A 27,530-nucleotide genomic window follows, 5' to 3' on the forward strand; every position below is an offset into this window, starting at 1 on the left:
AGCAGTGTGACCTGACTATTAAAAAAAACAAGAACATTTTGCCATCTGGTTTGCTTATTTTAAGGAATATGAAATTATTTATACTTTCACTGTGGTGTGGGGTGGCATTTCTTTGGGGGGCCGCACAGCCCTCCATGTGCTCGCCAGAGGTAGCCTGACTGCCATTCGGTACCGAGATGAGATCCTCAGACCCCTTGTGAGACCATATGCTGGTGCGGTTGGCCCTGGGTTCCTCCTAATGCAAGACAATGCTAGACCTCATGTGGCTGGAGTGTGTCAGCAGTTCCTGCAAGAGGAAGGCATTGATGCTATGGACTGGCCCGCCCGTTCCCCAGACCTGAATCCAATTGAGCACATCTGGGACATCATGTCTCTCGGATGCTTTAGTCCAGGTCTGGGAGGAGATCCCTCAGGAGACCATCCGCCACCTCATCAGGAGCATGCCCAGGCATTGTAGGAAGGTCATACAGGCACGTGGAGACCACACACACTACTGAGCCTCATTTTGACTTGTTTTAATGACATTACATCAAAGTTGGATCAGCCTGTAGTGTGGTTTTCCACTTTAATTTTGAGTGTGACTCCAAATCCAGACCTCCATGGGTTGATAAATTTGATTTCCATTGATAATTTTTGTGTGATTTTGTTGTCAGCACATTCAACTATGGAAAGAAAAAAGTATTTAATAATAATATTTCATTCATTCAGATCTAGGATGTGTTATTTCAGTGTTCCCTTTATTTTTTTGAGCAGTGTATATTTAGACAGCTTATAGAGAGCCTCTGTCTTTACCTCTCTGCTCCGGATGGCTGGCCCACTGCGCAGTGTTGCCTCTGACAACAACAGTGATTGGTCTGTGAGAATAGACCGGTATAATGCGTCTTAATCCAATTCTAGCTACAGGGGTGCCTGCTCCTACTGTCACAATGGAGCTCATTGACTTCCTCAGGGACACACCTTGTTTTGTGGTCTCATCTGGCCCTTCTCTGGATAGTTTGAAGGATTTATTTCTGAAATGAGGGGATTGATGCTCTGTGTTTTTGCCCTGGCGATGTTAACAGCTTCTGCAGGTAAATCGAGATGAATTGGTCTTTCTCTGATCTGGGTCATAGTATTTAGGTAGGCTATACTTTAGGTATGGGATGTGAAGTTTTTCACACAGAATGTGGGGGACATAAAGTTGAAATGTTATAATCATAGAATTATATTATATATATTTCCTGATGTTGTTTAACACCAACTACAGACCAAGGTCATTGTAAATAAGAATTTGTTCTTAACTGACTTGCCTTGTTAAATACATAAAATAAAAAACTCAACTGCTACAGCACATTTAAATATTTTTAAATGTGTGTTCATAAAGCATACATAACACATCAATAAGAACATAAACATGACATTGTAGCTACACAGAGCCTCCATGAACATATTCACTATTCACTACGAAAATAATTATATTATGATGTCATACAAATGTCAGTATCAGTTTTATACAAATACTGGGATTGTTCTGATTGAAGAGGATGGGCTTTTCATGTCTTTAAACACCTCCACCAGTCCTGCAGTCGCTCTCCTGAAGGTAGTTGTGCTTTTTTTCCTGAAAAAATGTTAGGTTGGATGACTATTTTTGGGATGATTACTGGAAGAGAAGATAATTACTGGAAGAGAGTTAAGTTGAGGTTGAGTTGGGTGACTCTATGTTTGGGACAGAGGAGGCTGGTGGGATGAGCTATAGGAGGAATGGAATGAATGGAACAGAGTCAAACATGGTTTTCATATGTTTGATACCAATCCATTGATTCCATTCCAGACATCACAATGAGCCCGTCCTCCTATAGCTCCTCCCACCAGCCTCCTCTGGTTTGGGATGATTACTGAAATTAGTTTTAGGAAGCTATTGTAATCCATATAGTAATCATTAGGTCCAGTGTAGTCCTGGTGTGTGCATGCAGGTCTTTGTTCCAACCCAGTGATATAGCAAACACTGGATGAAATACTTCCTAGTTCTAGTTGGTGAGTTTGTGTAACCCCAACCCTCTAGCCAATTAGTGTTCACCTGAGCTGGCAGGGGCTAACAAGCTAACAGGATGAGAGGGGCTGATGACCAGAGATTAGGAACATCACTGAAACTCAGGGTTTGGATTAGCACTAGGAGCTGCTCCCACCAGAGGTGGATGGCCATGCCAGGTGGTAATGGAGCAACAGTATAGCTGGACTAGCTATAAGCAGTAAGTCTAACCCGAATTTGTACATAGGGTTAGACTTACCACCTACACCTAATTTCCACCTACTGTAGGTGCTCAAAGTGCTTTACAAACTTACCTCATCCACCATTAATGCTTTTCAGTAGAGGGATGCATTGTGATATGCTGCTGGCAGATGAACACAAGATACATCTACCTAAGAAAATTACCTGACTAAACTACTTTAGTTTCCCCTCTTACTGTAACATCTTGGTGCACTATGCACATTCTTCTGTAGTCTACTATAGACACAGTCTTCTGTAGTCTACTATAGACACAGTCTTCTGTAGTCTACTATAGACACAGTCTTCTGTAGTCTACTATAGACAGTCTTCTGTAGTCTACAATAGCCACAGTGGTTATTGCCAAAGATGCAGTGAGCTACCTTGGATGTGAGTAAGATAGTGACCCATCAGGTGAGAGTATGGCCTTAAAATCTCTCAAAGGTGAACCAAAAAGTAAGGTTTCTGGCTAGGAAATAATGTTGTCATGATAGGAAAATACTGTAGACACTGGCAGGGCCCCTTGTGCAGTGTCATTTTGATTAGATAATTGATTATGTGTGTGCTTCAAGAATAAGCTTCAGAAAACTCAGAATAAGCAGTGGTGGAAAAAGTATCCAATTGTCATACTTGAATAAAAGTTTAGATACCTTAATATAAAATGACTCAATTAAAAGTGAAAGTCACCCAGTAAAATACTATTTGATTAAAAGTCTAAAAGTATTTGGTTTTCAATATACTTAAGTATCAAAAGTACATGTAATTTCTAAAATATACTTAAGTATCAAAAGTAAAAGTATAAATAATTTCAAATTCCTTATATTAAGCAAAGACGGCATAATTTACAAATGAAACATGTGTTTAGTGAGTCTACCAGATCAGAGGCAGTAGGGATGACCAGGGATGTTCTCTTGATAAGTTTGTGAATTAGACCATTTTCCTGTCCTACTTTTGGGTGTCAGGGAAAATGTATGGAGTAAAAAGTACATACTTTTCTTTAGGAATGTAGTGAAGTAAAAGTTGTCATAAATAGTAAAGTACAGATACCTGCAAAAAACTACTTAAGTAGTACTTTCAAGTATTTTTACTTAATTATGTTACACCACTGAGTCAAGATTGTTCTCAAGCGCCCATTCGGTACCCATGTTCAACCCTGTAGATTCAAGAGCTTCATTGGGAATAACATATACTTCTATTCTACTATTGCAGTACTGTGGAACAAATTACCACTGTAAATTCAATCTTTGTCATCAGAGCTTTAAAGCATCACACAAAAATAATGGTTGATTGATTAGAGCTATTTTTCTTTTCAAGAAGTGACCTGTGTAAGGGTTTATTGTTTTTTAAAATTTAACTAGGCTAGTCCGTTAAGAACAAATTCTTATTTACAATGACGGCCTATCCTGCAAAAACCATAACCCGGACGATGCTGGGCCAATTGTGCACCACCCTATGGGAATCCCAATCACAGCTGGTTGTGATACAGCCTGGAATCAAACCAGGGTCTGTAGTGACGCCTTGAGCACTGAGATGCAGTGCCTTAGACCGCTGTGCCACTCGGGAGCCTTGGGTACCTCTGTACTGTTGATTATGTTGTAAATATTTGTAATTGTTCATGTTTTTAAAACTGCATTGAGTGTAGTGTGTACAATGCGATCTTGCCCACCTTTCATATTATTTGCCAAAGAGGATCACAATAGAAATAAACCTTCAATCCTTTTTTACGAATGTAATGTTGTCTCCGTTAGGAGCAGCCTTCGACGTTAAATGATCAATTCTATCAATAAAAGACTCATGACTTGTAGCGATTATGTCCCTATGTGAGTGTACTGTACATGATATTACCCTGTGGTCCCAGATGAGGATGATCAGGAGGAGCAACGGGAGGAGGGGCCTCTGCAGTGTTTCCGCTGTGACCTGGGCTTCTGGGATGCCTGCTACACCACCAAAACCAACTGCAATATCGGGGAGAAGTGCTACACTGGCCGAGGGAAGGCAGGTGGGTCACATGGATAGACATGGCCGTGCTGTGTGTGGGACATTATGCTGCTGGATTTTGTGGATTTTTGGCAGAGAAATGTGAAGCAGAGCATATTAGTGTGTTGACAGTGTGTGTGTGTGTGTTTCTGTAGGTGATGTGCTGGATGTTAAGTTGCTGGGCTGTGTCAAGGCGAAGGAGTGTGAGTTGGTGACCAATGTGGAGATCTTCTCCAACACAACCATCTACATGATGACCAGGCACTGCTGCGACACACACTTCTGCAACACCGGACACACACTACCCCTCAACACACTTCTCTCCCTGTCACTGACTACAATAACCATCATCCACCTCTCCTCTCCCTGACAGTGACTACAATAACCATGATCCTCACCTTCAACAGACTACAATAACCACCATGCATCATAAAGTCCCCAGCAGCACACATTTATTCAATTTTCTGTAAATATTGTGTTTATTTGTCAAGGAATATGGACAGTAATTAGCATATGTGGATGTGTCAGATTGAGGCAAAAGTGTCATGTTCAAACCTTAGAAGCTGTCTCTGGGCTCAGTGAAAATTGGTTAGATGGTTTTATGGAATTCAATTTTTAATAAATGTAATTTTCTCATTCTGTTGTTGGCATAAACTACAAAAGGAGACTAGATTTTATTTTTTCATATTTATTGAACATTCTGAATTGTAACTGAATAACGTAATACAAATTTACATTGTCCTCAATCTTGGTTGGCATATTTTAAACCCGTCAAAATTACTTTTATGTTCTCCTCCAAACCTAAACATTTCCATAGAGAATACTACAGTAGCTCCCATTGACTTTAGTGTTATGGTAAATCCTAAAGTAGTATGCATCAATCTCTCAGACCCATATTCACAGATCTAGGATCATCTTAACCTCTCTAAAACCATCAGCATCTTGGGGCAACTTCCTCCTACAGTCAGTGAAACTGAGGTCATACTGGTATACAGTAGCGTTGCTGCTAGACAGACAACAGGAGCGTTGCTGTTAGACAGACAACAGGAGCGTTGCTGTTAGAGCAGGTCTCCTCCAGAGGGAAGCAGCTCCTCCATGTAGCACTGCAGATCCACACTCTGGTCCTCAAGGTCCACACACAGAAACTTATTCACCACACAAACACACCTGACAGGGACACACACACAAAGAAAACAGAGCCATCTTTGTTGCAGGTGAATGGTAACAGCTGAATAAGATGAGAAAAAGAGGAAACCCGCACACTGATCTTGATAGTATCACTGCTCTTTAAAAACGTTACATATCGGCCTCAAGGCCTTCCTCAGAGCGTTTGTGAGTGTTAGCCACCTTATGTAGACATTGATCCACCCACATCCGTTCAATGCATCAAATGGGGTTGTTGTCGAGGGAAAATAAGCAAGTGTTACCAAATATAACAATGTGCATTTATTTCATAACTATTCCAATAACGTGTGTAAAACCACAATGAGGACATCAACCTATCAAGTCAGTTTTCATAAATCATTGGTTACAGTGCAAGAAAAAACATTAAGCGTAAACTGAAGTGGAGGCATTCATTCATGTTCACATTTACATGCATTCATTTATCTCAACTTATTGAAATGTAAAATCTGGTGGTCTCACATTGACCCGGTACAGGTACTCCTCGTATTTAGCCTCGTTATTGTTGTTATTGTGTTACCATTTCCTTTTTATTGAGGAAATATTTGCTTTATTCTAACTCTGCACTGTTGGGAATGGGCTCGTTAGTAAGCCTTACACTGTCTACACCTGTTGTATTCGGCCAAGAACATTTGATTTGACTTTGTGTGTGTGTTCACTGTGATTGTGTGACTTACTTGTTTGCATGCTCCTCTGTAGATGGTCGGTCGATGTGTTTAATGGTCATTCCTGTTCTGTACAGTTCAGATACCTACACAAACACACATGTACATACATAACTTAACCTCTAAGTTTGCATTTCTGTTGAAGAAAATGTGATGCCTTATTGTACTTGTGTGCATAGACACAGGAAGTAGTTTGGGAGTGTTATATATATATATATTTTTTTTTATATATATATATTTTTTTTTTATATATATATATATTTTTGGTAGATTTTTTTTTTTTGAGGGTGGGTGCTGGAAAAATATTTTTCGGCTGCATTACAGATGCTATATCAGTCCGCTAATACAAAACTATTAAAGATGGAGTGCACTACTTTTGTGGAGAAAAAATAAATGAATAAAATAAATAGTTTGTAGTTTGTTTGTATCCTGTTTAGTGATTGATTACTGTGAGTATTAATGAAGTTTAGGCCATGAAACTGTGTGGATGCTAATTTAGAAAGGTTGACCTAAATAGATAAGAGGAAATTGCCTAGGATCAAATAGCAGGGTCAGGCCCAGGAAAATGAAGATGGACGGGGTGTGATTCTGACATCTAGCTAAACAAAGAGAGGACCATGGACATTCCACAGGGGAAAGGAGGGAAACTCATTGGGGTTATAAAATGTATAGCTGGGGAGGTGACACCTGCAAGAGGGTGGTGACCAAAAGGAGGGAAGAGTATAAGATGTTTTGTGAACTTTCTAAATGTATGCACTCAGCTGACTGTGTCCTTGGTATTAAACACTTAACTTCTCTTGAGCTTTTGGTCTCAATTCCTTATTGCAAAGAGGTTGCAATAGCATTTTTCTTTTCAACAAATGGAAACAGGATGTGCCTGAGCTCAATTCCGAATCTCATAGCAAAAGCGTCTGAATACTTATGTAAATAAGGTATGTTTTTTATTTGTAATAAATGTGCAAAAATGTTTTTAAAAAGCTGTTTTCGCTTTGTCATTATGGGGTATTGTGTGTATTTAAGGCTGTAATGTAACATAACGTGGAAAAAGTCAAGGTCTGAATACTTTCCGAATACACTCTATATATAAAAGAAAATCTTCAGATTTTTCAGGGAGTGCTGCAGCACCCCTAAATCCCACAGCTATGCTAGTGTGTGTGTGGTGTAGCGTACCTCCACTCCTCTCTGTACGAGGCTGGGGGGAAGGCCTGCCAGTGTAGCGATGTTGGCTGCATAGCTGAAGCGACTGATCCCATCCTTCAGCTGGTACAGAAACACCAATTCATCCCCATCCACCGCTGTCTCCAGAGTCTACGCACACAAAACACACATATCAAGGCTGGAATTCAGTCCAAGGCATGCTTAGGGCAGACAATACACCGTTTAAAGGGTTTTTCCCCAACAAATCCCAGCCTTACATACTGAAAGGGACAGACACCACACACACACACACACACACACACACACACACACACACACACACAGTACCAGTAGTGACAGCAGGCCTGAGGAAGGTAGGAGACCCAGCTGTAGCAGACTGTGGAAGTTAGTGGCCAATAGAATGTGAGGAACCTCGGATGGAACTCTTTTCAGCCAATGAGAGATCGATGCCGCCAGAAGGGAAAGCCCATCCACCTGGTGAGAAACAGTTCAACAGTTTACTTGGACCCACATTGAAACATGGAAAGACCCAAAGAAAGGCAAATAACTGGGCAGTGTAAGAGAGACCTTTCTCCTCCATCACTCCTTTCATGTCTCTCACATGTTTCATCCCTCTTTCCCTCTCTCTCACCGTGTTAGTTCCTTTCCCAAACTCATCAATCAGGACCAGTGAGTGACCGCTGCTGTGGTTCAGAGCATGAGCCATCTGTAGCACAGACATACACATACGTGTATGACACACTGAGAATAGGTAAATGCATGCGTGTCTGTAGTGCTGTGGTGTAAAGTATTTAAGTAAAAATACTTTAAAGTGCTACTTAAGTCGTTTTTTGGAGGGTATTTGTGAAAACTTTTACTTTTACTCCACTACATTCCTAATGAAAATAATGTACTTTTGTACTTTTTACTCCCATACATTTTCCCAGACACCCAAAAGTACTTGTTACATTTTAAATTCTTAGCAAGACAGGAAAATAGTCAAATTCACACACTTTTCAAGATAATTTCCCTGCTTACATACTGCCTCTGATCTGGCGGATTCACTAAACACGCATGCTTTGCTTGTAAATGATGTCTGAATGTTGGAGTGTGCCTCTGGCTATCAATATTAATAAATAAATAATAATAATTGTGCCACCTGGTTTGCTTAATATAAGGAATTTGAAATGATTTATACTTAAAAAAAAAAAGAAGAATTATACCCCTTTTTCTCCCCAATTTTGTGGTATCCATTTGTTTAGTAGCTACTATCTTGTCTCATCGCTACAACTCCCGTACGGTCTCGGGAGAGACGAAGGTTGAAAGTCATGCATCCTCCGATACACAACCTAACCAAGCCACACTGCTTCTTAACACAGCGCGCACCCAACCCGGAAGCCAGCTGCACCAATGTGTCAGAGGAAACACCGTGCACCTGGCAACCTTGGTTAGTGCTAGGCCAAATTGTGTGTCGCCCCACGGACCCCCCGGTCGCGGCCGGTTACAACAGAGCCTGGGCGCGAACCCAGAGTCTCTGATGGCACTTAACCACTGCGCCACCCGGGAGGCCCCATGATTTATACTTTTACTTTTGATACATCATGTCATTTTTTTTGGTTGACCTGACCAAATTCACACAGAATTGTGAGTTATAGATCTTTCATTCCTATTGAAAGCAAGTCTAAGAAGCAATAGATCTGTCCTATGTGGGCTATTTCTATGCTTCGCGTTCTGACGTTTGTTTTTGCGTCTTTTACTTTTGGTTTTGTACACCAGCTTCAAAAAGCTGAATATACAATAGTTTTGGTTATGGAAAATATATTTCACAGCGGTTTAGATGATACAATGATTGTCACAATGACTGCTTGTTTTGTCACAAACTGAAATTTGGCAAACTATTTGGATTTTTGCAACCAGGAAATGGCAGAGAGATTTATGAATAGTGCATCTTGATCTTTAAGTATATTTTAGCAATTACATGTAATTTTAATACTTAAGTACATTTAAAACCAAATAGTTTTAGCATTTTACTCAAGTAGTATTTATATCCTGCCTGGTTGGCCCTGACCGGGGCTATCATTGGATGGAGCCACAGTGCCCCCCCCCCGTCTTAACCTCCAGAATCTATACTGCAATTTTTATTTTTATTTTTTATTTTACCTTTATTTAACTAGGCAAGTCAGTTAAGAACAAATTCTTATTTTCAATGACGGCCTAGGAATAGTCTATGTGCCGGGGGGCTAGGGTCAGTCTGTTATATCTGGTGTAATTCTCCTGTCTTATCTGGTGTCCTGTGTGAATTTAAGTATGCTCCCTCTAATTCTCTCTCGCTCTCTGACTTTCACTTTTACTGGTCATTTTCTATTAAGGTATCTTTACTTTTACTCAAGTATGACAATTTGGTACTTTTTCCACCACTGGCGTAGTGTGTATGTGTACCTGGTTGAGGTCTATCATGAAGGTGCTGAGTCCTACAGACACAGATTCTCTGCTCTTCATGCGTGTGAAGATTCCGTCAACCAGATCAATTTCTGCCTCCTTCGCTGGCACGTCAGAACCAATCAGAGCCATGAACACAATCAGACCCACCTGACTCAGCCAATCAGAAGGAAGAGAAAACAATCTATCCTGAAACAACTCAAGAACTGTATCTGTCTTTGACACTTTCTGTGTGTGTGTGTGTGTGTGTGTGTGTGCGTGTGCGGGAGTGAGTGTGTGTCCTTGCCTGTTTGAGGTAGATGCTCTTGCCAGATGAGTTGGGTCCGGTGATGATCTTGACCCGTCCCCGAGTCTCAGAACTCAGGAAGGAGTTAGACATAAACATAGGAGAACACAACTCCAACGGAGGGTGTCTGAGAGAGTGAGAGAAAGAGAGATCTGAGCAACAACAACCCTTATCTGCCTCTCTAACCTCCTCCCTGGATAGTGTAAATAGTGTAAATAGTCCAGGTGGCCATTTGATTAATTTTTAATAATAGCAGTCTTATGGCTTGGGGGTAGAAGCTGTTAAGGAGCCTTTTGGTCCTAGACTTGGCACCAGTACCACTTGCCGTGCGTTAGCAGAGAGATCAGTCTATGACTTGGGTGGGACTGGAGTCTTTAATAATGATCCTGTTGAGGCTAGGGGGCAGTATTTTCACTTTTGGATGAAAGGTGTGCCCAGAGTAAACGGCCTCCTACTCTTTCCCAGATGGGGATATATGCATAGTATTATTACTGGTGGTTAGGAAACACTCTGAAGTTTCTAAAACTGTTTGAACTATGTCTGTGAGTAAAACAGAACTCATATGGCAGACAAACACCTGAGAAGAAATCCAAACAGGAAGTGAGAACTCAATATAGAAAACAGTGCCATTGGATGTCCATGTTAGATATGGATGAGCATGCACTTCCTAGGGCTTCCACGAGATGTCACCGTCTTTAGATTCTGGTTGTATGATTCTACTATGAAGAAGGGGCTCATAATAAGTCTGTGTGGGTGGTCTGGTAGAAAGCCTCGGTCTCATTACGCGCGGTCACGAGATTGTGTCCTACCATTCCTATGCGTTTCGTCAGACAATGAAATTCTCCGGTTGGAACGTTATTGCTGATTAATGTTTAAAATATCCTAAATATGGATTGCATACATCATTTGACTTGTTTCTACGACCTGTAACGGAACTTTTAGAGTTTTTGTCTGGAGCAATTGCTCGTGCTTTTTGAGGGTTGAATGCTGGGCTGAACAAGCTAACAACAAGTGGCTAAATTATGGGCTTTTTGGAACTTTATGGAACAAATCAGTCATTTGTTGTCAAACTGGGATTCCTGGAACTGCCTTATGATGAAGATATTCAAAGGTAAGTGAATATTTAGTGTTTTTTTGTAGCTTCTGTTGATGCCAAAATGGCGGCTATTTCTTTGGGTTCTGAGCGCTGTTCTCAGATTATTCTTTTTCTGTAAAGTTTTTTAAATGTTTTATCTGACACAGCGGTTGCATAGAGGATACATTTATCTTTAATTCTGTGAATAACACTTGCATCTGTTATCAATGTTTATTGTGAGTATTTTTGCAAAATCACCGGATGTTTTGGAATCAAAACATTTCTGCACATAACATGCCAATGTAAACTGAGATAAAAATAAATATATATATATATATATATATATATATATATATATATATATATATATATATATATGCACATTATCGAACAAAACACACAAATACATGTATAACATGATGTCCTATGAGTGTCATCTGATGGAGATAATCAAAGGTTAGTGATTCATTTAGTCTATATTTATGCTTTTGTGACTGAAATACCGCTCTGTGTGTTTTTGAATTTGGTGGTCATCTAACATAAATATATGTTGTGTTTTCGACAGTAAAACATGTTCAAAATCGGACACGATGGGTAGATTAACAAGATGTTTATATCTTTCATTTTCTGTATTGGACTTGTTAATGTGTGAAAATTAAATATTTCTAAAGAATATTTTTATCAGCTGAATGGGAGGGCGTGTTCCCTTCAGGGAACTCCTTGTGCCCCCCTATCCCCAACAGGTTTTAACAATCTTTTGGGCCTTCCTCTGACACCGCCTAGTATACAGGTCCTAGATGTTACGAAGATTGGCACCAGTTTTATTTTTATATCACCTGTAGACCTGGGAAGACTGAATCTGCAATAGGTAAGCAGCTTGGTTTGAAGAAATCAACTGTGGGAGCAATTATTAGGAAATGGAAGACATACAAGACCACTGATAATCTCCCTCGATCTGGGGCTCCACGCAAGATCTCACCCCATGGGGTCAAAATGATCACAAGAACGGTGAGCAAAAATCCCAGAACCACACGGGGGGACCTAGTGAATGACCTGCAGAGAGCTGGGACCAAAGTAACAAAGCCTACCATCAGTAACATACTACGCCGCCAGGGACTCAAATCCTGCAGTGCCAGACGTGTCCCCCTGCTTAAGCCAGTACATGTCCAGGCCCGTCTGAAGTTTGCTAGAGAGCATTCGGATGATCCAGAAGAAGATTGGGAGAATGTCATATGGTCAGATGAAACCAAAATATAACTTTTTGGTAAAAACTAAACTCGTCGTGTTTGGAGGACAAAGAATGCTGAGTTGCATCCAAAGAACACCATACCTACTGTGAAGCATGGGGGTGGAAACATCATACTTTGGGGCTGTTTTTCCGCAAAGGGACCAGGACGACTGATCCGTGTAAAGGAAAGAATGAATGGGGCCATGTATAGTGAGATTTTGAGTGAAAACCTCCTTCCATCAGCAAGGGCATTGAAGATGAAACGTGGCTGGGTCTTTCAGCATGACAATGATCCCAAACACACCGCCCGGGCAACGAAGGAGTGGCTTCGTAAGAAGCATTTCAAGGTCCTGGAGTGGCCTAGCCAGTCTCCAGATCTCAACCCCATAGAAAATCTTTGGAGGGAGTTGAAAGTCCGTGTTGCCCAGCAACAGCCCCAAAACATCACTGCTCTAGAAGAGATCTGTATGGAGTAATCGGCCAAAATACCAGCAAAAACCTTGTGAAGACTTACAGAAAACGTTTGACCTCTGTCATTGCCAACAAAGGGTATATAACAAAGTATTGAGATAAACTTTTGTTATTGACCAAATACTTATTTTCCACCATAATTTGCAAATAAATTCATTAAAAATCCTACAATGTGATTTTCTGGATTTTTCTTTCTAATTTTGTCTGTCATAGTTGAAGTGTACCTATGATGAAGATTACAGGCCTCTCATCTTTTTAAGTAGGAAAACTTGCACAATTGGTGGCTGACTAAATACTTTTTTGCCCCACTGTATATTGACTATGTCCGTCCTAGCTTGCTCATGAATGTCTTAATCAAAATTACGGATTGCCTGTTTTTCGCTTGTCATCCCCTTATGCCATAGTTTGTACATCTCAATTGTCCATAGAAACCACATTTGCTTAAAACTTGTTGAGGATAGGGGGCAGTATTTTCACTTTGGATCAATTGCGTACCCATAGTGAACTGCATCAAACTCTGTCCTAGATTGCTAATATATGCATATTATTTTTACTATTGGATAGAAAACACTCTTAAGTTTCTAAACTGTTTGAATTATGTCTGTGAGTATAACATAACTCATAGGGCAGGCAATCTTCCAAACAAGAAGTGAAATTCTGAAAGTTGGGGCAACTTTGACGTCATAGCCCCTCCTTTCCCAACAAGATATGGATCTGGAAGCACTTCCTACGCCTTCCACTAGATGTCCTCATTCAGTAGAAAGTGTAATGGAGCATTTGCTGTGAACTTTGACCTAATGGGAGGGAAAATAGTCAGTGTCCCGACAGAATGCCATTTTCCTGTGGCGCATTTCACTGTGGGTGCTACCGCTGTTCCAGTCGGCTCCAGATGAAAACGTATGATCCGGTTGGAACGTTATTGGATATATATGATAATAACATCCTGAAGATTGATTCTCTACTTAGTTTGACCAGTTTATTCGACCTGGAATATATCTTTTGGAAGTTTTCATGCGAGTTATCTTGGACCAGCAGTCCGTTTTTGGGCACGTGAGCTGAAAGTGATAGCAAATGCAGCTACTTGGACACCAGTATTGGACATTATGGAACAAAACAACGATTTATTGTGGAACTAGGACTCCTTGCACTACATTCTGATGAAAGATCATCAAAGGTAAGGGTATTTCTGGTGACTCCAACATGGCGGTTACGTCTGAGCGCCGTCTCAGATTATTGCAATGTTAGGCTTTTTCCGTAACGTTTAAAAAAAATCTGACACAGCGGTTGCATTAAGAACCAGTGTATCTTTAATTATATGTAGAACATGTATCTTTAGTCAAAGTTTATGATGAGTATTTCTGTTATCTGGCGTAGCTTTATATAATTCCTCCGGATATTTTGGAGGAATTTCTGAACATGGCGTCAATGTAAACCGAGATTTGTGGATATAAAAATGCATATTATCGAACTCCTTGCCCCAAGTCAAACATTTCCAGGCTGTATCCCATCCAGCCGTGATTGGGAGTCCCACAGGGCGGCGCACAATTGGCCCAGCGTCGTCCATGTTTGGCAGGGGTAGGCCGTCATTGTAAATAAGAATTTGTCCTAGTTAAATAGACAAGTCTCCGCTGACAGCCAGGTGTAGCAGTGGCAAGATGTTGGGACTGCTGTTGGGACTCTGCTGTTGGGACAGCTTTATGTAGGCCCTAACAGTTATTGGGCACCGTTTTTCACCGTTATAGTGCAATTAATGTATTGTTTAGTGTCGTGTAGTGGCTTTGCTGGCATGCATTCCACAATAGTTTTTTTTTCGATCCACCAAGATTTACATGCTAAAATCGCCACTGGTACCAACGCACATTGACTTGGTACCGGTAACCCCTGTATATAGCCTCATTACTGTTATGTAATTTTATTGTGTTACTTTTTATTACATTTTTTACTTTAGTTTATTTAGTAAATATTTTCTTAACTCATTTCTTTCACTGTATTGTTGTTTATGGGCTTGTAAGTAAGCATTTCACGGTAAGGTCTACACCTGTTGCATTCGGCGCATGTTTGATTTGTTTGCTGTTTTTGATACCATTCCACTTCATTAACATGAGCCTGTTCTCCCCAATTAAGGTGCCACCAACCCCGTGGTATATATATTTATATTCCTGTCTCTGACATTGCTCGTTCTGATCTGTATTTTTCTGGATTATGTTTGTCCCCATTTTAGAGAGGACAGAGAGAGACGAGAGAAGAGGAGCGAGAGAAAGAGAGGGGAGAGCTGACAGCCTGACCTTTGGTGTCACAGTGTAAGTCTCCCAGCAGGTCATCTAGCTCCTTGATTCTCTGACTGCGGTAGTGCAGACGCTCTTCAGACAGAAACTAAACACACACATGTATCATACACGCACGCACCATGAAGTCAAGGACCTCTATCTCAAAGTCCTCTTTCTCCACCATGCTGGTCAACCGAGGGACCGAGAGCAGGAACCCTATCTGAGAAAGAGATAAATAAATTATGTTGATAGTATAGGACATCCAGATTACAATTTAACCTCATTTTATGGATATTTAGAAAGGATCGGCATCCTGTTGATCCTGACAGTCAGCAAGGTACACTTTAGATTTATTTGATTAGCATTTAGCATCCTTGTTAGCATGTAAACCAGGGATGGGTGACCCCATGATGGATGTCAGATCAGGGGGATGTAGACAAACAGTAGTAGTAGATGTCAGACCAAGGGGATGTAGACAAACAGTAGTAGTAGATGTCAGACCAGGGGGATGTAGACAGACAGTAATAGTAGATGTCAGACCAGGGGGATGTAGATGACGCAGCAGGAGGGGATGCGGGTGTCCAGGTGCTCCAGCTCTCTGCGAGCCACGTCTGTCAGGAAGTCAGACAGTCCCATCATCCTCTTCTTCTCTGGCAGAGGGAGCAGACAGAGGTGAGTAAGATGACCCTAACCTTCAGCTAACATAACCCTAACCTTCAACTAACATAACTCTAACCTTCAGCATTCCCTAATGGTATGAACACTCACTCTCGTCTATAGCAGGGTCCACATTGGGTTTGACAGTGAAATGGTTTTCTGCTAAACTGCCCTCAAAGTCCACCTATACAAGACACAAATCACAGAATAAAATGAGAATGAAACACATTGACATACAGAACATGGGAGCTGAGCTGCACCTGACGTGTGTACTGTGTCCCACCACTCTGCTGATGAGCGAGGCGATGTAGTAAAGGTCATCTGAGAATCCCTCACTGATCTCCTGGAAGAGTTGGATGGACTGAGGCAGGGAGCGCACTGTGTCCCTGATACACACCGCACTATACACTGTCTACAACACAGACACACACACACACACACACACACTATTCACACTGCACCGTAGATTGTCTAATACACATACAGACATCTTGTAGAGACCCTGCCAGTCAGAGACTTTGGTGTGAGACAGAGACATCGAACGCAGGAGAGTCTACAGCAGGAGACGCGACGCGGATCCTGTTTTCTGCCTTACAAACAGTACAACGGAGCGGATCCTATGCAGCGACCCAAAAAAACGACTCCGAAAGAGAGGGAAACGAGGCGGTCTTCTGGTCAGACTCCGGAGACGGGCACACCGTGCACCACTCCCTAGCATTCTTCTTGCCCATGTCCAGTCTCTTGACAACAAGGTTGATGAAATCCGAGCAAGGGTAGCATTCCAGAGGGACATCAGAGACTGTAACGTTCTTTGCTTCACGGAAACGTGGCTCACCGGAGAGACGCTATCCGAAGCGGTGCAGCCAACGGGTTTCTCCACACATCGCGCCGACAGAAACAAACATCTTTCTGGTAAGAAGAGGGGTGGGGGCGTATGCCTTATGGCCAACGTGACATGGTGTGATGAAAGAAACATACAGGAACTCAAATCCTTCTGTTCACCTGATTTAGAATTCCTCACAATCAAATGTAGACCGCATTATCTACCAACAGAATTCTCTTCGATTATAATCACAGCCGTATATATCCCCCCCCAAGCAGACACATCGATGGCTCTGAACAAACTTTATTTAACTCTCTGCAAACTGGAAACGATTTATCCGGAGGCTGCATTCATTGTAGCTGGGGATTTTAACAAGGCTAATCTGAAAACAAGACTCCCTAAATTTTAGCAGCATATCGATTGCGCAACCAGGGGTGGAAAGACCTTGGATCATTGTTACTCTAACTTCCGCGACGCATATAAGGCCCTGCCCCGCCCCCCTTTCGGAAAAGCTGACCACGACTCCATTTTGTTGATCCCTGCCTACAGACAGAAACTAAAACAAGAGGCTCCCACGCTGAGGTCTGTCCAACGCTGGTCCGACCAAGCTGACTCCACACTCCAAGACTGCTTCCATCACGTGGACTGGGAGATGTTTCGTATTGCGTCAGATAACAACATTGACGAATACGCTGATTCGGTGTGCGAGTTCATTAGAACGTGTGTTGAAGATGTCGTTCCCATAGCAACGATTAAAACATTCCCTAACCAGAAACCGTGGATTGATGGCAGCATTCGTGTGAAACTGAAAGCGCGAACCACTGCTTTTAATCAGGGCAAGGTGTCTGGTAACATGACCGAATACAAACAGTGCAGCTATTCCCTCCGCAAGGCTATCAAACAAGCTAAGCGCCAGTACAGAGACAAAGTAGAATCTCAATTCAACGGCTCAGACACAAGAGGCATGTGGCAGGGTCTACAGTCAATCACGGACTACAGGAAGAAATCCAGCCCAGTCACGGACCAGGATGTCTTGCTCCCAGGCAGACTAAATAACTGTTTTGCCCGCTTTGAGGACAATACTGTGCCACTGACACGGCCTGCAACGAAAACATGCGGTCTCTCCTTCACTGCAGCCGAGGTGAGTAAGACATTTAAACGTGTTAACCCTCGCAAGGCTGCAGGCCCAGACGGCATCCCCAGCCGTGCCCTCAGAGCATGCGCAGACCAGCTGGCCTGTGTGTTTCCGGACATATTCAATCAATCCCTATACCAGTCTGCTGTTCCCACATGCTTCAAGAGGGCCACCATTGTTCCTGTTCCCAAGAAAGCTAAGGTAACTGAGCTAAACGACTTCCGCCCCGTAGCACTCACATCCGTCATCATGAAGTGCTTTGAGAGACTAGTCAAGGACCATATCACCTCCACCCTACCTGACACCCTAGACCCACTCCAATTTGCTTACCGCCCAAATAGGTCCACAGACGATGCAATCTCAACCACACTGCACACTGCCCTAACCCATCTGGACAAGAGGAATACCTATGTGAGAATGCTGTTCATCGACTACAGCTCGGCATTCAACACCATAGTACCCTCCAAGCTCGTCATCAAGCTCGAGACCCTGGGTCTCGACCCCGCCCTGTGCAACTGGGTACTGGACTTCCTGACGGCCGCCCCCAGGTGGTGAGGGTAGGCAACAACATCTCCTCCCCGCTGATCCTCAACACTGGGGCCCCACAAGGGTGCGTTCTGAGCCCTCTCCTGTACTCCCTGTTCACCCACGACTGCGTGGCCACGCACGCCTCCAACTCAATCATCAAGTTTGTGGACGACACAACAGTGGTAGGCTTGATTACCAACAACGACGAGACGGCCTACAGGGAGGAGGTGAGGGCCTTCGGAGTGTGGTGTCAGGAAAATAACCTTACACTCAACGTCAACAAAACTAAGGAGATGATTGTGGACTTCAGGAAACAGCAGAGGGAACACCCCCCTATCCACATCGATGGAACAGTAGTGGAGAGGGTAGCAAGTTTTAAGTTCCTTGGCATACACATCACAGACAAACTGAATTGGTCCACTCACACAGACAGCATCGTGAAGAAGGCGCAGCAGCGCCTCTTCAACCTCAGGAGGCTGAAGAAATTCGGCTTGTCACCAAAAGCACTCACAATCTTCTACAGATGCACAATCGAGAGCATCCTGGCGGGCTGTATCACCGCCTGGTATGGCAACTGCACCGCCCTCAACCGTAAGGCTCTCCAGAGGGTAGTGAGGTCTGCACAACGCATCACCGGGGGCAAACTACCTGCCCTCCAGGACACCTACACCACCCGATGCTACAGGAAGGCCATAAAGATCATCAAGGACATCAACCACCCGAGCCACTGCCTGTTCACCCCGCTGTCATCCAGAAGGCGAGGTCAGTACAGGTGCATCAAAGCTGGGACCGAGAGACTGAAAAACAGCTTCTATCTCAAGGCCATCAGACTGTTAAACAGCCACCACTAACATTGAGTGGCTGCTGCCAACACACTGTCAATGACACTGACTCAACTCCAGCCACTTTAATAATGGGAATTGATGGGAAATGATGTAAATATATCACTAGCCACTTTAAACAATGCTACCTTATATAATGTTATTTACCCTACATTATTCATCTCATATGCATACGTATATACTGTACTCTATATCATCGACTGCATCCTTATGTAATACATGTATCACTAGCCACTTTAACTATGCCACTTTGTTTACATACTCATCTCATATTTTATACTGTACTCGATATCATCTACTGTATCTTGCCTATGCTGCTCTGTACCATCACTCATTCATATATCCTTATGTACATATTATTTATCCCCTTACACTGTGTATAAGACAGTAGTTTTTTGGAATTGTTAGTTAGATTACTTGTTCGTTATTACTGCATTGTCGGAACTAGAAGCACAAGCATTTCGCTACACTCGCATTAACATCTGCTAACCATGTGTATGTGACAAATAAAATTTGATTTGATTTGACTTTATTACAGAAAATTCATACTCATCACTGATGTTGCAGACTGAGGCCTGCATGGCGCTGAGGGGTAAAGTTCACAGGTCATGGTTACCGGGATGTTCCTGATGTTGCGTAGGCAGGACTGCAAAGTGTTTAGGGAGTCAGAGTTGCGTGGACAGGAGAATAATCTCACAACTTCCTGTCTCCTGTTTAACACAGCCAGGTCACGAGTAGGCCTCAGAAACCACTGGCTGAGAGAGAGAGGATTTCACAATAACCAACATCTAGCAGAACAAGGAGGGATAGAGATTATGACTACGCACCACAAACAGGTACTGAGGTATTGATTATGTTTCTCAGATATAATCTGTGTGTGGTTGGTTTCTGACACATCAACCATGAGAACAGGTTTTCCTCACCGAAGCAGTTTGGAGCCAAACTTGCACCTGCAGTGATTCAGTATCCCTGAAACAGAGACACCAACACTCATGACATCATCACGACAGGAAACACGACTGAGAGATCACCGCTTCTCATAATGCGAGTGTGAGAATGTACTGACATCACATCAGCGCATTAACTTCCCATAATGTGTGTTACCATAGAGACTGAGCCCTTCCTTTTCCCCAGACTGCAGCTTGTACACAGAGGGGTGCAGCTCTGACTTGAAGATCTGCAGTACGCTGGAACACACACAACAAACATGGCCGAGAGTGTGTGTGTGTGTGTGTTTGTTTGTGTTTGTCTCCAGGGGGACTGACCTGTAAGTATCCTGGTCCACGTACACTACATCTTTCCTGTAAGAGGAATGAAATTCAGATGTGAAAAAAACATTCAACCACAATACATATACACAACTGACCTATCTCTCTGCATGTGTGTGTGTGTGCCTTACAGTGTGTAGGCGTGGAACTGTAAGATGGGGACTCCCACACTGCTGTCCTCTAGCTCCACTCCCACTCTCCTCCTGTCCAGACATTTCAGCAACGCACCTACTGACCGCAGCTAGGACACACACACAAATAAACACACACACACACAACATTTTCAGTTGAATCTCAAATGTCAGTGTGAGGTTATTTTCCTGGAACAAGGGGCAGGAGAACTCACCATGAGAGGGGCAGGAGAACTCACCATGAGAGGGGCAGGAGAACTCACCATGAGAGGGGCAGGAGAACTCACTATGAGGGGGGAGGAGAACTCACCATGAGGGGGCAGGAGAACTCACTATGAGGGGGGAGGAGAACTCACCATGAGGGGGGAGGAGAACTCACCATGAGGGGGGAGGAGAACTCACCATGAGAGGGGAGGAGAACTCACCATGAGAGGGGCAGGAGAACTCACTATGAGGGGGGAGGAGAACTCACCATGAGGGGGGAGGAGAACTCACTATGAGGGGGGAGGAGAACTCACCATGAGAGGGGCAGGAGAACTCACCATGAGAGGGGCAGGAGAACTCACCATGAGAGGGGCAGGAGAACTCACCATGAGAGGGGCAGGAGAACTCACCATGAGAGGGGCAGGAGAACTCACCATGAGAGGGGCAGGAGAACTCACCATGAGAGGGGCAGGAGAACTCACCATGAGGGGGGAGGAGAACTCACCATGAGGGGGGAGGAGAACTCACTATGAGGGGGGAGGAGTTTGAGTTTGAGTTTATTTTTACAGGGACAGTGCACATTAATCAACATTTCAGTAAAAGTGCCGGTTTTAGCCAGCCGGCTAATTTTCAACCGCAGTCCCTGGGCAGGTTATTAAAAACAATTACAATATAGACAATAGCAACATAGAACAAGCAAGACATAGCAACATAGGACAAGCAAGACATAGCATACAGACAGAGCAACATAGGACAAGCAAGACGTAGCATACAGACAGAGCAACATAAAACAAAAAGCAGCAAGACAAAATTCATAAAAGCAACAAAGTGTTTCCACACCTCACAAGCTACAGACAACAGACAACATGGAGAGAGGCAACACACAGCTAGGGACCATGTTCACAAATCTGATTGACCTTTAGCCATGTCTTCAAGCATTTTGTGAAAGTGTGATATGTGGTGCAGTTATGTGTGTCTGATGGCAGTGTATTCCAGACATGGGAAGCTCTCACAGAGAATGCAGATTTACTAAAGGTGCTTTTCCTTAGGGGAACTATACAGTCACCTCTCATGGCAGACCTTGTGGATCTGCTGCCATATGTCTGGGTTTTCTGTTTAACAAAAATATTGAGTGGAGGGGGAGCCAGGCCATTGAGGATCTTGAATACAAGACATGCGTCGGTGTATTGCACAAGATTTTCCCAACTCAAGAGCTCATGCTTTCTAAGGATGTGACAATGATGATGGCTATTGGGCTTCCTATCAAGCACTTTGAGAGCCTGTTTGTAGACAGACTGAATAGGTTTTAATGTTGTACAGCAAGCTTGGGCCCAACTAGTCAAGCAGTATGTTAAGTGGGGGAGTATCATAGATTTGAAGTACAGTTTTGCTACCTCTGTAGTCAAACAATTTCGTATAAATCCGAAATTAGCTAGGTTGAATTTGGTTATTTGAATTACCTTTTTCACATGCTTTTTAAAAGAGAGGTTGGAATCAAGTATGATGCCAAGGTACTTAAAATCGGATACCACCTGGAGCTTCTCCCCTGACACATAGACATCTGGCTCAGTAGCATCAGTTGCCCTCTTTGTGAAGAACATGCAAACAGTTTTTTTCACATTGAGATGCAAACACGAGTCACTGAGCCACTTTGTAACCTGGACCATTACAGTAGTGAGTTCTTGTGCAGCTTGTTGTTTGCTCTTTGCATGCACATATATCACTGTATCATCTGCATACATTTGAACTTCAGACCCAGTACAGACAGAAGGCAGATCATTAATGTACAGGCTGAACAGGAGGGGCCCCAGTATTGACCCTTGGGGCACGCCCACATCACACTGAGTTCTGCCTTCAAGGTATGATTTCATCCATCTCAAGGCATCAGGGGAAAAGTTGAACTTGGACAATTTTGTGATGAGAATCTCATGGTTAACAGTATCAAAAGCCTTCCTTAGGTCCAGAAACACAGCCCCAACAGCACCCCCTTTGTCCATCTTGGACTTCACATTTTCCAGAAGAAAGCAGTTGGCCGTTTCTGTGGAGTGTTTCGCTCTGAAGCCAAACTGCATGGAGTGTAATGTGAAGGGGCTGTTGTTGAGGTGGGCAATCAGTTGTTCTGCTACACACTTTTCAACAACATTTGACACCACAGGTAGTATACTAATGGGCCTGTAGTTACTCACGTCAGCAGGGTCGCCTGATTTAAAGATGGCCGTTATTATGGCCGACTTCCATACCCTTGGAAACACACCAAGACCAATAGATGTGTTGGTGACCTTAGTAATGGGGCCAATGAGTGACTCTTTGTAGTATTTAAGAAAGGTAGAGTCCATCCCAAACACATCTTTGGCTTTAGAGTTCTTTAGTGAGCTAATCACCTTATTCACCTCTGACTCAGAAACCTCCCTTATGATGAAGACAGGTTGAGTGTCATTCACTAGCACTGAGCCCAAGAAACCAGTGGAGGGGTTCTGTGTCAGTACCCTGACAGAGTCAATAAAGTAGGAATTGAAGGCTATTGCTATTGCGACTGCATCCTGTGTTAGATTGTTATTCACCATGATTTCTAGTCTTTTTGCAGTGTTACTATGGTCTTTCCCTGTTAACTTTTTTAGATTCTCCCATATCAATTTAGAATTTCCCTTTGCTTCACCAATTATGTTAATAAAAAAGTTTGCCTTGGCCTGTCTGATTTCTTTCATCACCTTATTTCTCAACATGGTAAACCTACGTCTGTCATGCTCTAATTTAGATTTTAGGGCTATTTTTAGAGCATAATCTCATTCTTTCATCAATTTCCAGATTTCTCCATTTAGCCAAGGAAGAGTGCTCTTTTGGCCAGGTTTGGATTTGATTTTCTTTAGGAAGCCATTTATTGTAGTCTGGATTGTGGATCGAAAAACCTGACTATCAGCTTCCACGTCTGTATAGGACAAGAGATCATTCCAGTTTATTCCCTTAATTGCTTTTTCAAAATTATTTAATTCACTCTTAGGTATTCTGAGTTGATCCGGCTTTCTAACAGTAGAGAGGTTAAACCTGGTCTTAGACAGCTTTCTGGCTATAAGTGTCAGATTATGATCAGACAGCCCAGTAACCATATTGAATGATTTAGTCACTCTCTCTGGTTTATTACTGAACACCAAATCAATCTGTGTTTTAGAGCAACAAGTCACCCTGGTTGGCCCTTTAACTAGCTGTGTAAGGTCAAAGGTATTAGTGATCCGTTTGAGGGTTTTCCTACAACACTTGTCTTCATAATTAATGTTAAAATCTCCCATTAAGATGACCTCTTTCCCAAAATCACATTCCCTAAGCATGGTATTAAACTTATCAAAAAACACACTTTTGGTGGAAGGTGGCCTATACATTCCAATGAGGGTAAAAGACATTTGGGGAGACAGTGTAACGTTCAGGCCGATACATTCTAGTTCATTATCACATGACCACTCAATTTGTTTACATCGGATATGTTCTTTAATGTAAATCATCACACCCCCTCCTCTTCCCTCAATCCTGTCTCTCCTGAAAACATTGTAGCCAGGCACAACCAAAGCAGCACATGGAGAGTGTTTATGGAGCCATGTCTCTGAGAGGCAGAGAAAGTCAAGGTTGGAGTCTGTGAGTAGATGTTGAATTTGATCACTTTTTGGAATGACACTACGAACTACGTAGTCCCTTGGGCTTAGCTCGTGGGTCCCAGATGACTCGAGAATGATTGACACATTGAAAAAAGTTAAATTTTCTGTGTTTTCTGACGGCTGGGTTTAGGCCGTTTTGTTTCGTTTTGATTAGGGGCAGTTCGGTAGCGCAATTAACAATCCCTCCCGCCTGCACTGGATGCGGGGAACTAATTAAAATAGCTTGCGTACCAGAAGCAGAGTCAGGGATCGCATATAGCGACTCTGGTATGTTTGAAGAGTCAAAATCTATCCTGGAACCGGGTGAGTCGAGAGAAACCATAGGACCATAGCACTCACCCACCTCCACAGCGGCGACGACCAGTGGACGAGGCCATCCACCGCTCTCCACTCCGGTGTGTATCACTGGCTCGGTGATATTGGGCCCAGGATTGAGTTGTACATCCCCGGAGAGCAGGAGGGTAGCGAACAGGTAGTTTAACAGTTTCCGATAAATGTTGGACTTGTGTTTGTTACGCCTAAGCGGTTCAGTAGAATAAGGAGCGAGGTAGACTTGGCCATTATTCAGAACATTATGGTATGCTGTGTACTGTCCGCTCCCGTGGAACGGTGAACCAATGTGTTTGCTGTTGATATTCTCCGGTAGTAGACTGATTGTGTCATCCCTGCAAGGACGCACTGAGATTATCAGTAGAGCAGCTACATAACTGACAATCATGGCAGAGTACTGGAGATAAAACACATAATTGCGCTTTAACTCTTTGCATGAGTTACTTAGCTGGGATCGGCGTACACCTGATGGTTTAGATAAAATTACAGCATTCGAATGAGAAGCGGCACCTGCCGCACCACCCTGTCTTCCGTCTGCCATTTTGTTGGTCTTTCCTTCTTCTTTCCTGTCTCTAGCCGACACTGTCAGAGAACTCACTATGAGGGGGGAGGAGAACTCACTATGAGGGGGGAGGAGCACTCACCATGAGGGGGGAGGAGCACTCACCATGAGGGGGGAGGAGCACTCACCATGAGGGGGGAGGAGCACTCACCATGAGGGGGGAGTCGAAGGAGATGCAGGAGGAGAGGTAGGGGATTCTCTCGCTCTCTGAGACGGCGGGAGGAAGGAAGGGAAAATGGGCAGACAACAGCCTCTGCTTACTGACCTTCAGACCTGTGGTAAAGAGAGGGAGAGAGAATCTGTAACTAAAAACTTGACTATTGATGTTCAAAAGTTACACTGAGAACAATACCTAGTGTATTGCCACAGGCAAGGCAGCTGTTCTTACCAAAGTCCACATAGGGATAGGTCACCACCTCAGGCCTGTAGTCTGGGTTGGCTCCTGGAAGCAGGGAGGAGAGAGGGAGTCAGAAAGAGAGAGGGGGATAGAAGAGTGAAAAAGAAGAGAGTTAGAGATAAAAGAGAGCTTGAGAGAGAGCGATAGAAGGGCAAGCAGATAAAGTGAGAAAGGGGGAGAATGTGCAAATGTATAAAAATGTTTTAGCATTAACCTTTACCCTCCACCTTAACCATCACCCCTCCCCAGCCAGCCTAAAGTTTTCCCTTCCCCAGTCCTCCCTGTGCGGTGCTCCTCCTCACCCAGTCCCTGCATGAACTGGACCATGCAGCGTTCCTGCTTAGCACTGGTAATGATCACATGAGGGCTCACCTCCTGGACCACTGAGAGAGGGAGGGTGAGAGGGGAGGGAGGGAACAGAGGCAGGGGACCGGGGGAAGAAGAGGAGAACAGGTGGAGGGAGAGGACAGGGGAGAAGGGGACCAGGGGGAGGGAGGGGGAGAGGACAGGGGGAGGGAGAGGAGAAGGGGACAGGGGAGAGTGGACCGGAGGGAGAGGGACAGGGGGACGGAGAAATGTGTTTGGGTCAGTTAGTAGTTTAGGTGTGTGTACTGACTACCTCTGGTTAGTGTGTGTCAGTGTATGTGTTTAACTTTAGTATATACCTCTGGCCAACAGTTGGAGCTCGTGGTTGTCTGCGGTGTCAGGCATGTAGTGCAGAGTGAAGTCTCTGCTATCATAGAAACACAACCCCAACTGCCCATGCTGGGCAAACACACTCAGCAACACCTGGACACACACACACATTATCTTAATCTACCATGGCCCATTGTTTGTAGTTGGTTTAGCACACATGACATGCTCTCACCTCATGTGATTCTTCCTCCTCCTCCTCTTCTCCATTCATATTAGGGAGCCCAGACAGGGCTCTTCCTTTGACATCACCAGGCACCGCAATATACTCTCTAGGCTACACAAAGACATGCAGACTACTTTGGCCTGAAATTTGTCATAACTTTGTCATAATTTGGCTACTGTTAGTTTGCTAACGTAAGCTACTTTGATTTTCACTTATATAGTAGGCCTAGCCCTTTCCGTTTACTGACATATAGAATGTGCGCCTCAGTTATGGCATGTCTGTTAGTTAGCAATTTACCGGTGGTCTATCTCAAATGACTTTAACGTTTACTCGGCTTTTTGATGCTGTGTGTGTAGTTGATTTTAAGCGCGTCTCTCACTGTGATCTGGCAGCGGGCGCGAGGCATGTCACCAAGCGCGCTAAATTCATCCCCACGTGCGCTGGCGTGGCTGCAGCTAAATTAAAGCCAAAGATGATAGATACATGAAGATGTTCCACTCGTTTACCAGCTACTTAAGCCCCCAGTCTTTTCTTTATTTTGTTAAATATATTTTTCTCTGTATTTTGAATTGTATTTTTAAGTAATCACCGTATGTCTAATAAATCAATGTGTGTGTTTATTTCATGAAAATAATGTCATTATATGTTTAATATCTTATTTCCCTGATCCTCCTTTTGCCATTGAAATGCTCAGTCTGGTCATGTTGGCCCCTGTTGATATACATGTAAAAATTATTTACATACACAGCCCTGATTGGCAGATAGGATATTACAGTACATCTACCCTTACCCCTTCAAAGTAGTAGGATACATACTCATCAGAATAATCAGATCAGATTGTGATGTCCTGATCTGGGACAAAAACATCATCCCACCTGAACATCCTGACACAAAAATGACATTATCATAATGTTATTTCGACCTCATAGTGTAAATTACATTTTTGACTGCACTGCCTTTTTAAGGGGTGGTTCTCCCATATACACCAAGGCCAGCAGCTGGGTTTGGTCTACTTATATAGTTCATTGACAGTATATGAACCAGAAAACATTTGCAAGTGGCAGTGGTGTAGTGAATGGCACACACAGGTATAGGCTGTATACTCACTTACTTTTCAGTGGGCATTGCATATACTCACTTCTTAATCCCCACTGATACCTGTCAAAGCAGTGTAGTGG

General features: G+C 43.2%; 2 protein-coding genes across 2 annotated transcripts; one reads left to right on the forward strand and one right to left on the reverse strand.

Moving 5' to 3' along the window:
* Positions 1-716: 716 nt before the first annotated feature.
* On the forward strand, positions 717-7,034 carry LOC116352856 (sperm acrosome membrane-associated protein 4-like). Its single transcript, XM_031836772.1, has 3 exons — positions 717-1,070; positions 4,104-4,244; positions 4,378-7,034. The coding sequence occupies exons 1-3, from the start codon at positions 1,016-1,018 to the stop codon at positions 4,590-4,592; spliced, it is 411 nt and encodes a 136-aa protein (XP_031692632.1). The 5' UTR covers positions 717-1,015; the 3' UTR covers positions 4,593-7,034.
* LOC109900271 (mutS protein homolog 5) lies at positions 5,256-27,238 on the reverse strand. Its single transcript, XM_031803382.1, has 22 exons — positions 26,362-27,238; positions 26,159-26,282; positions 25,796-25,876; positions 25,485-25,538; positions 25,248-25,369; positions 20,357-20,466; positions 20,062-20,258; positions 19,881-19,926; positions 19,574-19,712; positions 16,114-16,182; positions 15,913-16,041; positions 15,741-15,813; positions 15,513-15,622; positions 15,112-15,192; positions 14,983-15,078; positions 9,932-10,042; positions 9,646-9,795; positions 7,859-7,933; positions 7,555-7,701; positions 7,240-7,377; positions 6,082-6,155; positions 5,256-5,389 (listed from the first exon to the last, which is right to left on the reverse strand). Exons 1-22 carry the CDS (start codon positions 26,398-26,400, stop codon positions 5,281-5,283), a joined length of 2,274 nt encoding a protein of 757 aa, XP_031659242.1. The 5' UTR covers positions 26,401-27,238; the 3' UTR covers positions 5,256-5,280.
* Positions 27,239-27,530: the final 292 nt, after the last annotated feature.

The sequence above is a fragment of the Oncorhynchus kisutch genome, linkage group LG2 (assembly GCF_002021735.2).
Source record: "Oncorhynchus kisutch isolate 150728-3 linkage group LG2, Okis_V2, whole genome shotgun sequence".
In the NCBI taxonomy this organism is placed as follows: domain Eukaryota; kingdom Metazoa; phylum Chordata; class Actinopteri; order Salmoniformes; family Salmonidae; genus Oncorhynchus; species Oncorhynchus kisutch.

Coding starts and splice junctions, on each gene's coding strand:
- LOC116352856 (XM_031836772.1), top strand. CDS start 1,016: ATGAGGGGATTGATGCTCTGTGTTTTTGCCCTGGCGATGTTAACAGCT. Junction 1,071..4,103: donor GATGTTAACAGCTTCTGCAG/GTAAATCGAGAT, acceptor CTGTGGTCCCAG/ATGAGGATGATCAGGAGGAG. Junction 4,245..4,377: donor CACTGGCCGAGGGAAGGCAG/GTGGGTCACATG, acceptor GTGTTTCTGTAG/GTGATGTGCTGGATGTTAAG.
- LOC109900271 (XM_031803382.1), bottom strand. CDS start 26,400: ATGAATGGAGAAGAGGAGGAGGAGGAAGAATCACATGAG. Junction 25,370..25,484: donor CTATCCCTATGTGGACTTTG/GTAAGAACAGCT, acceptor TCTTTACCACAG/GTCTGAAGGTCAGTAAGCAG. Junction 15,079..15,111: donor TAGAGGTCCTTGACTTCATG/GTGCGTGCGTGT, acceptor GTGTGTGTTTAG/TTTCTGTCTGAAGAGCGTCT.